This window comes from Tachysurus vachellii, chromosome 12 (genome assembly GCF_030014155.1).
Source record: "Tachysurus vachellii isolate PV-2020 chromosome 12, HZAU_Pvac_v1, whole genome shotgun sequence".
NCBI lineage: Eukaryota > Metazoa > Chordata > Actinopteri > Siluriformes > Bagridae > Tachysurus > Tachysurus vachellii.
In genome coordinates, this window is record NC_083471.1 from 16427276 (window position 1) to 16444450 (window position 17175).

The window sequence follows — 17175 nt, forward strand, 5'->3', positions numbered from 1 at the left end:
TAACAATATACGCAAATGTTAACTACATACTAAGGACCGTTTGCCTTCGTAATGTGAGAAACAAGATCGATTGCTAGGAGAATCTTGTGCATTTGTGCGACATTTAGTGCAACAGGCTGTGTTTTAGAGAGACATAGGAATCGCCTGAAAAAAAAAATATAGAGAGAGCTATGAATATATGGTTTGTCCTGTAGCCTATAACCAGAGTTATTGGGGAAAATAATTCCTGTTCGGGAACCAGAATGAACTTTATTGCGAGGTTCAGTAGCGTCTATCTGCATGTACAGTCTGGGTGTGACGTCATAATAATAATAATAATAATAACTAGATTTATAAAGTTCATCGCAACAAACTTTGATGTTGGCTTTGACGAGGCAAGTATTCGCAAAGGCTGGTGCTTTTTGGAGGCAAGTGGACATAAACCTTGTGAAATCTAGTGGAGCGCTAGGGTGCCAAAACATTTGGAGGCAAGTGGAGACGAGCAGGTGACGTCATCCGAAAACCTGTGACGCAATTCCACTCCTTGAGCTGAGTGTTTTGATATGCCACATGTCCATTTTGTGCTAATGTTTTTTGTTTTCACGTGACGTCATCAGAATACCCGTGAGGTAGGTCCCCTTATTGTGCTGAGTGTTTTGATAAGTCACATGCCCATGTTGTGCAAATTTGTTATTTTCACGTGACATCACGTGACGTCATCAGAATACCCGTGAGGAAGTTCCCCTCATTGTTCTGAGTGTTTTGATGTGTCACATGTCTATGTTGTAAAAAGTTTTTTGATTCTGTATATTTGGGTGCGGGGCTGCGGCACAACCGGAAGGCCAGTCGGTACACCAATTTAAAAGTTTGTTCAGAGTATCACCGTAAAGGAGCTGGCCGAGTTTGGTGTAGACAGTTCAAAAGCTTGCCGAGTTTTAAACCTCCAAATTTTATAATGGGAGTCTATGGGAAAAAAGGCCACTTTGAGACCCGGTAACGGAAGTACCGGTACTCGGATCGCCGCGCAGATGGTCTAAAGAACCTTAAGGTTAAGGTGTTGGACCAATCGGAAGGTTGAGAGTTCTATCTCAGGTCCACCAAGCTGCCACTGTTGGGCTCCTGAGCAAGGCCCTTAACCCTCAGTTGTACAAAAATGAGATAATGTAAGTCGCTGTGGATAAGGGCGTATGCTAAATGCTGTAAATGTAAATCTGACAGTCGGCTCTTATTTAGAGAAAAGTATAGTATAGTTATCTACTGTGACAGAGTGTACCATGTACCTATATGTTAACTATATTAAATCATAATTTAAGCTTTAAATTGAGGTACAGTAAGCTAAGATTAAGGACTAAGATGTCGTTTCGAGTTGTTATGCACATGTAACTGAGCTGTTCTCCATTAGTCCTAAAGTGGACCCGTATTATTTTAGTCACACACCCATTTCAGATCTAGTGCCCTTCAAAAAAAAAAAAAAAGTAACGCTGGCATGGCTGGATGCCAGCCACAATAGCGTGTACTTTTTGGATGCCCTTCACACCAGAATGTGATGAATAATTGCGTCAAGCACAACACTTACCTGCAAACAAGCTTGTGTAAAACAGCACCTCCTTCCCAGCTTGATTGCCAAGAAATGAATCAGTGTAAAAACGTTTACATGAGAAGTAGTGCGACAAACATTTCAGACATTTCTCAGTTTCCAGAGAAAAAATTCCAACAGAGCTTGAAGCTCAATTCATACTTGTAATAACTAGTGTTGACTTACCGTCATGCTGTACACTTGTACCTAAGGACAGATGTTGTGATCATGATCTCATAAGACTCATTGGCCATATACTCATTATCCTTTCAACACACTTCAGAGCAGGTAGAAGAGTACTGATTTATAATCCTATCTTGTCCAACCAGAAAAGTGTGGGTACAATTTTGAGTCCAGATCTTCTCAAGGCTTCTTTTTAATATAGTCTCAAGGTGTCTTTCCTCACCACTGCCACCTTTGGTTTATTCATCAGGGTCCAAAACTACATCAGGAAGCTTTGTCACAATGCCTGCTACTAAAATTCCTGTACAGCATGATTGAATTGGAGTCAAAATTCTAGAAATCCATTATTAAAGTTAAGGAAAAATGATTACAGACATGGACATCATGAAACAATGGACGTGTCTTTTGGTGAAAAACTTCAGAAGTTCTTGGGCTGCTGATCGGACAGCTGAGAGTTCTTTTTCCCAAGCAATGTTAACGTGTCTACATGTTTTAAAAAATAAAAAGAAGGTTTCTTGAAAGGTTGGATATTAAATCTGCCAAATGAAGGAAGCAACTGAATTTTCTTTGACCTGAACTTTGAGTCTAAATGAACGTGTGCTCTAAAAGTTTGAAATTCAATCAGTACACAAATTTAGCATTTTTTCACTATAATTTAATTACATACCATGTGTATAAAAATAACTGAAAAAATATGATTGATCGAATCAACATAAATATGCCCGTTCCAGCAGTCACAATTAGTTACTTGAAAGGCTGACCAATGTATTTATTAGAGGACGTCTGCAGCAGCACTAGAGGCCGTACGGCTCAAAAGCAGACGAATGTCTCCAAACCACATGACCTAAAACACCAGCTTTTTCTTCAGAGTGCCTAAAGAGTAAATAACACAAAAATCTATAATCAGTCTAAATCATAGTCCAAGCAAACATTTACTGAGTTCTAAAGATGACTGAAAGTTGGACAGACATAGATCACACTTGGCATGTACCCGGTTCACCCCTGCAGTTATTCTGCTTGCTGTCTCACTTGATTCTATCAGAACCCCGGTGTATGTGTTCATCTTACATCACAAACGCACATAGAGAACACAACCAAATAGACTGACCATAATTTATTTATTTATTTTTCTTTTACTATTTTGGCGCTATTAAGGCAGTTCCCTTGCCACTTTAAATTAGTTTGTGGGAACTAATGATGACACTGGTTAAATCTTATGCACAGGTTACTTAACTTACTGAATAAATGCAGACCTGAGTACAGCTTTCAGAACAGTGAGTTTCAGGAAAGTGTGAAAGCCTCCTTAATGACCATTATAAGTGCTCACCCTGAAATTTGCTTCTTGAAATGTTACATAAACCTTCACTAGATAAATGATCTTGGGTTGGTTTTTTTAATTAATTAAACAAAAATTTTTTTTGTGCTAGAAAGTTGATAAACAGCCACTGACCAATCAGATTTAAGAATTCAAAGGTAAATGTCAAACACACTAAATTGCACTACAGCTGCTTCAGTCCTTCTTTACATTACATTATGTTTTGTACATACTGAATGTTTTGTATGGAAACAAACCTTTTAAACCGTTACACGTGTTCTCACCTTGTTCGATAGTGTCCCGTTTTCTTTTAATGCCGATGGTGAGATTTTCTTTTTCTTTTAGAGCTTCTGCTGAACAGTTTGGTCGGGGAAGCTGAGGGCCTGGGGTAGGTGCTGGCTTCTGGCTGAAATACTGCATCTTCAAAGCCTACAATAAACAAACATGTAATTGTGAAATCTTCTAGAGTGAAAAGAAACACACACACACGCAGACACACACACGCAGATGCGAACACACACATGCAGACGCACGCACACGCGCAGACACGCGCGCAGACAGACACGCGCAGACACGCGCGCGCGCAGACACACGCGCGCGCAGACAGACACGCGCAGACACGCGCACGCGCAGACAGACACGCGCAGACACGCGCGCGCGCAGACACACACGCGCGCAGACACACACGCGCGCAGACACACACGCGCGCAGACACACGCGCGCAGACACACGCGCGCAGACACACGCGCGCAGACACACGCGCGCGCGCAGACACACACGCAGACACACACGCGCGCGCAGACACACACGCGCGCGCAGACACACACGCGCGCAGACACACACGCGCGCAGACACACACGCGCGCAGACACACACGCGCGCAGACACACACGCGCGCAGACACGCACGCGCGCAGACACGCACGCGCAGGCACACGCACGCGCAGGCACACGCACGCGCGCGGACACGCACGCGCAGACACGCACACACACGCAGACACGCACACACACGCAGACACGCACAGACACACACGCAGACACGCTCACACGCAGAGACATTCATGAGACTTGTTTCACAGTTTAGATGTGAAGGTGCTGAACAAGCAGGATGTAACTGCAAATCGACTGCATAATGATGCAGGATAAAGAGGTTTCCATTTTCAATTTGGATGAAACTCTTCATTCCTCCAGGGTAAGAGAGAGCTCTGGTGTGAACTCAACCCTGTTAGTATCACTTTCGCTCGCTGTGACTAGTAATTGACTTCTTCCTGCACCATTTAGTTCTGATAGTCATTAAACTTTTTTTTTAATCTCACCATCCAGAGAAGCATCTTCACACGGTGAACATTTCACATAGCATATAAATATGAACCGTCAGAGGTTCGCTCAGTATATTAAACGGTTCACAATAGGGTCAATGTTCCCAACACATCTTATCTGGGAATTTCTCCCAAATGGCACTAAAACCTGCTATCTGTCTGTTTCAACACAAAACTACTGAGAGGAACTCCAATACAACCTATTGAAAATATTCGCTTGTTTCTTCAATATATACTTTCAATACGATGATTAAATAGACTTCAAATAATTAGAAAAAAAATAATTAGAGAAATAGATTTGACTTCAAATAATTGAGAAAGCATAACAAAAAATGTTTTGCTGATTCACATCCAAAATGTGGAATTTCATAAATATCTTGCAATGCCATTAGATCTGTTTATAATCTGATTATACATGTTTACTACACTTTTCTATGATTTGCAATAACTTTCTTTAGGAACAGCCCAAAAAAAGGGCAACATTATTCCATTATTAGACCTAATCCAGTTCTCTTTGCAAAACAACCGATTCTCATCACCTGCATTTTCCCAACCAATATTTCCACAACAGTGTTTATTTCCTTGAGAAAGTGTGATTTGGTGATCGAGCACAGGGATCGGTCGGAATCTCTCAAGTGAAAAATTGTACGAAGGTTTTCCGAAATGGTTTCACTGGAAAGCGAGTGTGGGTCATTAATCCTGTGATTGTAAAGGCTGTGTAGTCTGCACTCAAGGTCACTAGACACTAGAAACTATAATTTAGAGTTTGAATTGATCTTAGTTAAGGAAAGCAGCTGTGTGTTGGTTACCCCTGATGCGGTTAGGCGGGTGCAGGGGTTATAGGTAAACAAGCCCTTCAGGAGCTCCAGGAGGTCATCGCTCGCTGCGCTGAAAATGTGCTCTAAAGGTGTACCAGGAAACGGTTTAAAGGAGACGTAATCTGGGAGATTGGTCATGCCCTAAAAACAAACCAACACAAGCAGTTAGCCTCTGATTTATATCAGTCACTGATAAAAAAAAAAAAAAAAAAAGAATTATAAAAGTTTGTGGATATCTGACCATCACACTCGTATGTCCTGACTGAACAAGAGTCAGTGACCCAATTGATCCAAAATCCCACTTGGATTCTTCCGTTCCAACATTGACAACAATGGAGCTCGTTTTGTACACAGATGCATTGTCATGCTGGAACAAGTTTGGGCCTCGTGGCTCCGGTGAAGAAAAACTGCAATGCCACAAGATAGTAGAACATCCTACACCCCAATTGTATGCTTCCAACTTTGTAACAACACTTTATGGAGGAACCACATATGAGGGTGATGGTCATGTGCCCATAAACATTTGGCCATATAGTGTAACACAGTGAGGTCTAAATGCATTTACAGGCCAAGTTTCTTCTGTTGGAGTCCCAAGAGCTTCAAAAATCTTTGTCAGCTGATCCAGGTCAGAGTCTCCAGCCAGAAAAGGGACCTTAAAACATCAAGGTCATCAAAGATCATTTTAATACACTGAATAAAACATGTTAAACACATTTAGCTGCACATACACACAAAAGTGCATCTAATGACATGAGTAGCATCATTAAATGCCTTGTAGGATAAACTAATGGTACAGCTAAAGTTCTTGAATCATACATTATGTAACAATTAGCCTTATAATGACAATGTTACACGTAGGTCCAGATGTAGTTATATAAACTTTAAGGAAAAAAACAGGCTGTGATACAAGGATCCATCATGCCAATGCTTAATATGTTGTAATTTGGTTTCTACTAAAAACTATTATACACTGATCATGTGAGCACTGAGATGGAACATTTATTGAATTGGGGAACCTCTGTAGGTTTAATACTTGTCTGTTTCGCTTAAGTAATAGAGCCACCATGAGCCACATGGATAAAGCAGTTAATGTCCATAAATGCATTGTGACTTACTCGGAGTAAGAGTTCTGCGAGGATGCAGCCCACTGCCCACATGTCCACACCCACCCCATACATCCTGGCTCCGAAGAGCAGCTCGGGGGCACGGTACCATCTGAAACAATATTAAATGCAATTCCATAAAACACTCTTTACACATCTGTGTGGAAGTAAAGATGGAATTTTGCATAAAATAAATAAGAAATGTTGTAGTTAGTCTGTAAACCTGACTTGGTCAGATGAATACCTGGTCACAACTTGATGTGTATAAACTCTGTTAGGACTCCCAAAGGCTTTGGCCAATCCAAAATCAGCTAGTTTCAGAACCCCATATTCATCAAGCAGTAAATTATTTGGCTTCAAATCCTAGAAGAACAGACAGGAATGGTTACAAAAGTGATTCATTGTAAAGTGTAAGGTATAAGTGAGAGCTCATAACTGAAGAATAAGCAAGTAAGTAATGTTGTGGTGGTGTGAAGAGTCCTGACATGAAGCAGCGTGAACTAGCAGCCTGAAGCTGATCGTTACTGTAGAACACACCTCATGGTGTACATTATTCTCATGCAGAATCATACATTTTATTGAGTTACAGTTACATTATCATGTAGAGCATCTACAAAATAAGTTAGTCTTTTATTCCTCTTCCCTGCCCTTTCTCTCTCTCAAAGAAAAACCAAAAATCACAAGATCCTCTCTGCTGAAGACCTTCCGCTGGTGGGAAATGTCATGGAAGAGCTGTACATCTGACTCACAAACGTGACACCGGAGACGAACAACAGTGTGTAGAAGCAGTTAGTAGAGAAATGACAATGTATTAGAACGAGCGCTTTAATATTAACCTGTTGTTCATGTTACAGCCAGAACTACCTGTGTCTCAGATTTGAGCATTCAAGCATGCTGTGTTATAAACGATTACATGGAATATAATAACGGTTTTATTTGTCTTAGGAAGTAGGATTGTCTTGTGTGCAGCGTTTACTACTGTCAGAAAATTAATCAATAACTTCTGGCAATGGTGACATGGTATATAACGGAGCTTGAATCAACTTTTGTGCTGACCCTGTGTAGGATCCAGTGATGGTGCAAGTACTCCAGACCCTGCAGCGTCATCAGGATGTAGGCTTTAATGTTGGCTGGCGTCAGTACAAGACTTGTATCCTTTATGATAACCTGAAACAGAAAAGCATTTGATGATATTCTGCACGTGCGTCATTAAAGCAGACAGAAAACCACAGTTTGTTGAAAAGCATTAGAACCAGCTAAAGTCTTCTTTATTATGAAGTAGTAGAACACAGTAAGGGAAAGTTTCAGAATTTACCCAGCAACTACCAAGATTTATGATTAGTAACCATTATATATGAAAACATTTTGAACAATAGAACGATACGACCAATGTGTAATTGATAATTAATAATAATTCAGCGGACGATCAGAAATAGGTATCGCACAAACCATTACTTTCATAAAAACAAAAGATCTAACAAGTGAGGAGAAGATAACAGTCCATTAAAGAAAAAACCCTCTCTAAATAATACATGACCAAATGAATAAATGAATATTGTCCTCACACTATTTTCCTATGAACAACAGGTTAAAAAAACTAACTAAAAAAAGCAACACTTCATATTTTGCAATCACATCACATGGTTTAGTCTTTTGGTTCAGTTTGTCCTCTAGAGTCATAATAAGGACTTAGCTGAAGTGATAAAGGTGGCTACATTGATTTTTAAAGTGCTATTAGGAAACTCTGCTTGCCCGTGCAGCCAAAATTCAATTAGTTCTCAGGCTGACGTCTGAGAAGGTCGCGTTCCGATAAGTTTATAGCAGACCCAGAGATCTTGAGGATGGGAAACTGGCTATATTGTTTACCTCCAAGTCAGTCTCCATGTAGTCAAACACGAGGCTGATGTTGGATTTATGTCCAAAGGCATCGAGGAGCTGCAGAAATGGCAAAAGATTATAAAGGTTTATAACATGATGTATACTGTACAAAAATACATCCTTAAAAACCCAGGAGCTTTGAGATGACCGAGTTACACACAACAGTGGTTGATTCTCTAACAGCACAGCTTGAGGAATAAGTCTGACTGTAACACCGAAGGTTCACATTAATGATTAATGCAGTTGTTCTAACCTTATTAGTTTTAGTCATTATTATTTCTATAGTAACTATTATTCAGAGGGACTGTGTCTGATGCTACAGATAATTAAACCAATTTAAAAAGTGTTTTTATTTTTAACAAAACTTATCACTGATATTGCAAAGCTTTCTGTTAGGAGGCATTGTGTAACTTTTACAGAGGAAGACTGATTTCCAACGATTGATGTGAAAAAGCTGGAAAGTTGCTTTGTGACATTCATTTTTTAAAGTTCTACACAAATAAATTTGAACTGAATGAAGTCTGCCTCATGTCAGTCTGTATTCCTGATAAACTTTGGTTAAAGCCACTGAACAATTCTACATGCACTTACTCCAATAATATTTGGATGACTCAACTCCTGCAGCAGCTTGATTTCTCTCAGGGCTGTTCTGTTGATTCCTGAAACGACACAAATGAGATCAAATTTAGGAGGAATAAACAATAAAAGATTTTTTAAAAGGTTTTTCTTATCTATTAATTATATTAACCATGAGATTGTTCTTTCAAGCAAATAAGCTAGCTTTGGGTACAAACCGTCTTTTGCCTCTGTTCTGTGTCCGACTTTAATCTGTTTGGGAATAAAAACAAAGAAAAAAAGGAAAGACAATGAAATGATCACAATAATCATTTCACTATGCTCACAGATTACTTACTAGATTAATTACTAATTCTAGTACACACTGCAGGGGGGCACGGTGGCTTAGTGGTTAGCACGTTCGCCTCACACCTCCAGGGTTGGGGGTTCGATTCCCGCCTCCGCCTTGTGTGTGTGGAGTTTGCATGTTCTCCCCGTGCCTCGGGGGTTTCCTCCGGGTACTCCGGTTTCCTCCCCCGGTCCAAAGACATGCATGGTAGGTTGATTGGCATCTCTGGAAAATTGTTCGTAGTGTGTGATTGCGTGAGTGAATGAGAGTGTGTGTGTGCCCTGCGATGGGTTGGCACTCCATCCAGGGTGTATCCTGCCTTGATGCCCGATGACGCCTGAGATAGGCACAGGCTCCCCGTGACCCGAGGTAGTTCGGATAAGCGGTAGAAGATGAATGAGAGAGAGTGAGTACACACTGCACATGCTACTTTAATTCAGGACAATATTCAAGATGCAGGGATCATTTGCTGAAAGCTTATGAGTCTTTGATTAATCACAGTCGGGACTTTTATCATCAGTGATAAGTTGTGTGAAAAAGTTTGCATACCATTACTCCAAAATGATAAAGGCAACAAAGCAGGTAAGGTTTTTGTACAAGCTGCTGCATTATCATGAACTAAAAAAAATTGCCTAATCTTCAGGTTAAAATATTACAAATATATTAAATTGATCAACAATAAAAAGAATGTTTATGGTTGTAGATTTTTAAGAAAATAATTTTCGCCTAGTTATATTTCTTCCACAATTTGTACTTTCTTGCTATCCTACAAAACTAGGGAATATTCCACACTATCGTTTCTTGTGAAATGCTGTGACCTGCTTTAACAGGACACTAAAAGGCCACGTTCTTCCTCTTTCCTGCTCTCATATTGTTAAGAATTAGGATTCAAAGAAAAAGATCTGATTCCTTGTTGCTTGCTAATTTCCTTATTGTTAAAGCAGCTCCATCAGAAGAGTGCGTCTTGACAGTGACAGTAATTATGAGCTTCATTATTCTCTTGCTCTTGATGTTTGACTGTCATTAGAACAGTCACGTGGCTTATTGTTTGTATCAGCATGCAGCAGTGTAGGAACTGTAGATAAACAATAACCGGACTCATTCAGGGCAGGATGTTCCGGTATATTTCAGGAACCTAAAGAGTTGTGGACATGACGTGATCAGTGCCAACATCGGTTATGACCGTAACATCTTTAACAAGCACTAACAGCAAGGCGTGATGTGCACATCTCAGACTGTTGGACTCAGCACGGCTGACTGTTCATCATCCTTCCTCTAACACAGGTGCAGAAGTAGCCACGGTGGCAGACTTCTCTGTGGCCCACAGCCACCCCATCCCACAATACCCATAATGCAATTACTATGCAGTTATACACACACACACACACACACACACACACACACACACACATATATATATATATATATATATATATATATATATATATATATATATATATATATATATATATATATATATATATATATATATATATTCATATTCATATTCAACAATAACACTGGATTTAGCAATATAATATGTAGAGATTATTGTTGTATCACATCAAGGAATCGTTAAAAAAGTGAATCATGAAGTGAATTATCAGAGAGTCAGCTGACTTCTCTGTAACTTAGCAACACTGAGCTGTGCCTCACTTTTGAACATTTGCGAAGGAACACAGAGCTCAGTGTTTACATACCGATTATACAGATTTTACAGATTAAATGGTCTGGTGAGTTTGAGAGATTCTTATCCTCAGTAGCGAACAGGATCCTTAAACATCAGCAGAACAAGGCATAATCTGAGATCTGAGCAGCTTTCACAAAAGAAAGCACCCTGAGCTTTAGGAACTTAAAGAACACCACAAGGAAAAAAAAAAGATGTACAGTAGGCAACCAAGTGAAGGACAGACCAGTGACTTTGGGATCACAGTCACAAGGTGAAGACTCTGCTGTTAGTCTTGCAAAAAACAGTTTTGCATTGAGGCAGAGTCTTACCCTGACTGCTTACAGCAAACTGGAGGAAAGTTTAGGCATGACTGAATTACTCACATTTACAGTGAGACTTAAACTAAAAACATCCCACAGCCATTAAAATCACTAATCGACGTCTTACCTTTTTAATCGCGACGATGGTGTTTTTTATTTTGTCTCTTGCCTTGTAAACTGTGGCAAACTGCAAAAGACACAGAACACCAGGCACTGTATTATTATCTATTAGTATCAGAAACGGTGGTAAAATAGTGGTAAAAATGTCAAAGACATGGGGGGGGGGGGGAGAGAGAGAGAGAGAGAGAGAGAGAGAGAGAGAGAGAGAGAGAGAGAGAGATTATTTACAGGTTTTGTTTTGGCTCGCTGTATTTTATTTGACTGTATTTTTCAATTAATTGCAATAATACAAAGCAAACGATTTACACAAACATTTTTCTCAACAAGCTGGATTAAGTTCTATAACTCTGGATAAGAGTGACCACTAAATGCTTAAATAAATAAATAAATAAATAAATAAATAAATAAATAAATAGCAATTTAATCTCAACAGTATATTCCAGAAATGTAAGTGCAGTCAGTAATCCATACAAATGACATGCTTTGAACTGGAGGTTTTGCACACAGGAGCACAAGTAGAAAGTTTTTTTTTTTTTTTATTAATAACAAATTTACTGTGCATATCCAGGTCAAAGAGGGCAGTAGAAAAAAGAAAAAGTTTTGGTTATATTTACAATCTTGTGCAAAGACACTTCTGTACAATTTATAGTCAATTTGCTATGTTTTCATTTTTATCACCACAGTATTGAGTATTATATTATTATGAGTACTATATTATATTATTATGAGTATTATATTATATATTATATTATATTATTATGAGTATTATATTATTATGAGTATTATATATTATATTATGAGTATTATGAGTATATTATATTATTGAGTATTATATTATATTATTATGGGTATTATATTATATTATTATAAGTATAATATTATATTACATTATTTTGAGTATTATATTATCTTATTATTATTATAAGTACTATATTATATTATTATGAGTATTATAAGTGATATTTCTATGTTTATTATTATTATTATGTTTATATTATATATTATTATGTTTCACTGCAGAACGTAATGAAAGCTGAAGCTCCCAGGCGGAGCTGCTGATCTCTGTAACTGCAGCACAAACCTACACTGGTGTTGATTATGTGGCTACATTGCTAAGCTAACTGTGTTCTATTCACACGAGGTCTGTTGTGAAACGCAAATTAAAGCACATACTACTCCTAACAATGTAATTTACCTGACCCTCTCCGAGAAAGTCCAGTTTTTCATATCGTTTAGCTCTGGACTTGACGTCCAAAGCCATGTTTTCTGTTTCAGTCCTTTGTTCAAACGCCGACTTGCAGCTGAGTTAAAGATCTCCAAATACTTCCGGGTGAAACAAGAGTCCTTAGGAACACGAGGGCGCGTTAATAATGTGTTTAAGGCTAAATCAAAAAAGAGGATTATTAAAAATAAAAAAAATAAATAAAATAAAAAAACACGGAAAATGATCATTGTAGGCATCTTTTAAGTCACAGCTGTAATCTTGGATATAATTTCCGAAATTATAGTTAGAAATGTCATAAATTCTAATGTCATTTCCTGTAACTTAACAACAATTCTTATAGTTTAGATTTTCTTTAAAATACATCAAATGTCCCTAATAATAATAATTATGAAAACTATATATATATATATATATATATATATATATATATATATATATATATATATATATATATATATATATATATATATATATAAATCTTTTAGGAAAAAGCATACTAAAAAAAACATCCCGCCTCCACCTTGTGTGTGTGGAGTTCGCATTTTCTCCCCGTGCCTCGGGGGTTTCCTCCGCGTACTCCGGTTTCCTCCCCCGGTCCAAAGACATGCATGGTAGGTTGATTGGCATCTCTGGAAAATTGTCCGTAGTGTGTGAGTGTGTGAGTGAATGAGAGTGTGTGTGTGCCCTGTGATGGGTTGGCACTCCATCCAGGGTGTATCCTGCCTTGATGCCCGATGACGCCTGAGACATGCACAGGCTCCCCATGACCCGAAGTAGTTCGGATAAGCGGTAGAAAATGAGTGAGTGAGTGAACTCTAATATTTAGAAAAATTTCATTCATTCATTCATTCATTCATTCATCTTCTACCGCTTATCCGAACTACCTAGGGTCACGGGGAGCCTGTGCCTATCTCAGGTGACATCGGGCATCAAGGCAGGATACACCATGGACGGAGTGCCAACCCATCGCAGGGCACACACACTCATTCACTCACGCAATCACACACTAGGGACAATTTTCCAGACATGCCAATCAACCTACCATGCATGTCTTTGGACCGAGGGAGGAAACCGGAGTACCCGGAGGAAACCCCCGAGGCACGGGGAGAACATGCAAACTCCACACACACAAGGTGGAGGTGGGAATCGAACCTCGACCCTGGAGGTGTGAGGTGAACGTGCTAACCACTAAGCCACTGTGCCCCCCCAGAAAGATTTCACTCATTTTTATTTACAATTTTGTCATGTAAGGCGAAAAATGTCTACTCTGTTAATTATTATTAAAACATGGCCAGTAATATAAAGTAATATGGCTGACATTTTGTAATGTAGGTTATGATAAATAAAAAAGCATTTGTAATTAAACTGTGAGATTGAATATATTAGAAATTATATATAACACATGGTCTTAAACTACTGAAGGTTTTGAAATAATCAACAGTATCAACTCTTATTCAAAGATGTGGTCAATATAGGTGACTTATGTAAAGTTAATACATGTGAAAAGAAATGTTATACTTACTTTCTTAACATGTATGAATAAAATTAGAATATAATAATGAAGTCTAAGTCTCCAGTTACACAAATCTTTTAATAAAACAATTAACTGAATTCTGAAAATAGTAAATGTAATTGTAAATGAATCTAGATTTTTTTAAATACCTACTGTGTTAATTAAACATTTTGAAATAAAATTAGTTGTTAAACAAATGAGCCAGTTTCCTTTTCTTCAGACGAACCAATAGAGAGAGAAGGTTGATTCTCTCCTGGAAACAACGTTGTCCTGGTACAATAGTGCTTAAAAATGTAGTGAATGAAATGTTAAACTGTGACTGAAGTGGTGATCTTACCTTTATTTCCTTACCATCATTCTATCTTCATGAGATTTGATGTATATTTATAATGTAATTTTATCTCTTTATTCATATTTTCATGTAGTTACTAATGAATAGATCTTAATGCACCTTCATATCAATAAAGTAGGAGTCACTATGAAGTAGGAAGGTAAAGTGTACTGTAAAGTTTGTGTTTGAGTCCTGTTTTTAAAATGATCTCAATATCAGTATAAGGTTTCTTTTTGGTGCCTACGTTTGTTTTACTTGTATTTAACTGTCTCATTATTTAGTAGTTTTGTGAATCCAAGTGCAAGAGCCCTAACAGTGGTCACAGGAGAAATAAATGACATGGTATGAAGGCAAGGCTGTGAGTTAACAATAACAAGCTCAGAGCTGGAGGTTCATGCAGCCAGTCAGGGACAGTCATGACCAGTGTTTACACAGAATGACATGCCCTCTAGACTGCATCTCCATATGTATTTCTTTATATTGTAGCCCACTGCAGTCATGCATACAGTATACAGCTGTTGTAAGAAGTTTTGAGAAAATTGCACACTCTTAGGAATGGGCAAGAATAAAAAGGTTCACAATTTCTTTGTGCTGCTGCTCCTCGTGAAGCATGAGAAAGGAAGGGCCCTGATTATTCATTACATTGACATTTTATTTAGCATGATTCAACACCCAACCGAACAACACTGTCGATCACTGGCTGCATTACAATGCCTTTTTAGCTGCTGTATTTATTTTCCCTGTTGCTATTTTCTTTCTTTCTTTCTTTCTTTCTTTCTTTCTTTCTTTCTTTCTTTCTTTCTTTCCTTTACCTCTGCACGTATAATGTCTATGATACAGAGGTATTTAATAGAGTTTATATTCATTAAGTGGGCCATAAACTTAAGACTGAAGCTGTTGTGATCTTGAAGAGATTTTCGTGCTTTATGTTCATTACACTATATTATATTTGTTTTTAAATTTCTATATTATATTTAAATCTGAAAAAGGGAGAAAAAGATCAGATATTCCTCATGTCTAATCTCTTTTACTGCAGCGTGTCTACAGACGACTGATGGATTTGATCTAAAATGGATTATATGTTTTTACACAAACACGTAGAGTTTGTGTCAGCTCAAATGCACGCTTTCATTAAAGCACAAAGGGGACTAAGAAGTTCATTTCAGTTGTTCATTTCACTCAAGCCTCAAGCAAGAAGGAAAAGTAGCTTAAGCTCAAGTTTATTGTGATATTTAACACGTACTTCCTGCAGATGGCGCTAGTGTCCTTTTGAAAAATCAACGCACATATACCTACATTCATATATATATATATATATATATATATATATATATATATATATATATATATATATATATATATATATATATATATATAGAGAGAGAGAGAGAGAGAGAGAGATAGATAGATAGATAGATAGATAGATAGATAGATAGATAGATAGATAGATAGATAGACAGACAAGAAGCATACTAACCTGTACCTTCCCTTTTTTTCTGAGGTGGTCCCATATATATTTTTGATATTTGGAATGTGTTTATATGTTTATATAAATATTTACATTAAAGCTTTAATGGTACTGTATACAACTGCACATTTTTACATAAAGGATGCATAGTACTGAAGATACTGAAAGTGTACATTTGATGCTGTTGCCCCAACAGGGAACAATTCAGTTTAGTGCCTTTTTTTCTGAGAAAGCTGTTCATTGCTACAAGTCTTCAGTACTTCATCTGGATGTGATCATGTATGTTTATGTGAGTAATAAGTAGAATTTAGGACACAAACTTGCAGATGATTTGTTATTACACCTCGTTAACACATCTCAAAAGCCATATTTTCCCTGTTATTATGATTTCAAATATATCCATCTAAATGGAAAAATATCTCAAATGAATAAAATGATAAAATTATATTCTTTGACAGTTACATGAAGCTAATTAGCAAACTGACAGGCGATAAGTGTGTTTTGTTCATAGTTTTTTTCATCTCTTTTTAAATTCATTGAGTGTGAAATTCAGTGCAAATTGCCTTTACAGCAAGTGATACTCTACTCTGAAAGGAATTAGAAAATAAAACATTTAATGTAACACAATAAGGTCAAATATGTTTATCTGCAAATTGATTACTAAAACCATTACTAAAGGATCGTCCTCCTTTAATCTTAGTCTTGCTTCCTTTTCAATACCTTTTTTGTTTGACTTGTTTACTGTACATTTTATAACACCATCAGAAGTTTCCCATCTTAACAGGAAGTGGTTGGCTTAGGCTCTTTTCTTTAGAGAACGCCCATTTCCTCTGACTTTGATAAACACATTTGTGGTTTGGTGCACTAACCCCATCAGATAAATTTCCCCAACTGCTGTTCGATTCTGCGTCCTCAAATTACAAAATGATTTCGGTGTGGTTTCATGACACAAATGCATTTTTGCAACCACTTAATTGCAAGAAATCTGTTAAACTAAACCTAAATGAGATGTTTCATTTTCATGTACGCTTTTTTGAGACACCAGGCCACATCGTTACAAATATTAAACGAAATATGATGCAACAACTTTGTAGTGTTACCTCCATCATTCGCACAATGCATAATAATCCATCCCTGATCATAAAACCTATCTTTGTTTGCATATTTTTAATCTCACACCAATCACCCTGTTTTGTGTGGCTTTTTTAATTTGCACAAAGATTAAACCAAGCTTTGGTACAGCAACCTGACTCAGATCAGTCAAGCTGGATGAACATGTTAGTCATTTCACTCACTGTTCAGCTTTAAAATGATTCATTCCATGACTGTTAGGTGTGTTGGTGAGCGAGTAGATGTTAAACTGTGAAACCAAATCAACACACTCTGGTGTTGCACATTCATTCCAGTGATGAGTAAGCAGTGTCTTAAAAAAAAAGCTGACTGCTGCCAAACAGCT

General features: G+C 37.7%; 1 protein-coding gene across 1 annotated transcript; it reads right to left on the bottom strand.

The window, feature by feature from the left end:
• Positions 1 to 2371: 2371 nt before the first annotated feature.
• cdk7 (cyclin-dependent kinase 7) lies at positions 2372 to 12516 on the bottom strand. The gene is made up of 12 exons (XM_060883883.1): positions 12378 to 12516; positions 11190 to 11249; positions 8964 to 8997; positions 8761 to 8828; positions 8158 to 8226; positions 7348 to 7458; positions 6536 to 6654; positions 6304 to 6403; positions 5754 to 5840; positions 5180 to 5329; positions 3338 to 3482; positions 2372 to 2611 (listed from the first exon to the last, which is right to left on the bottom strand). The coding sequence occupies exons 1-12, from the start codon at positions 12441 to 12443 to the stop codon at positions 2583 to 2585; spliced, it is 1038 nt and encodes a 345-aa protein (XP_060739866.1). The 5' UTR covers positions 12444 to 12516; the 3' UTR covers positions 2372 to 2582.
• Between the last annotated feature and the right edge of the window lie 4659 nt (positions 12517 to 17175).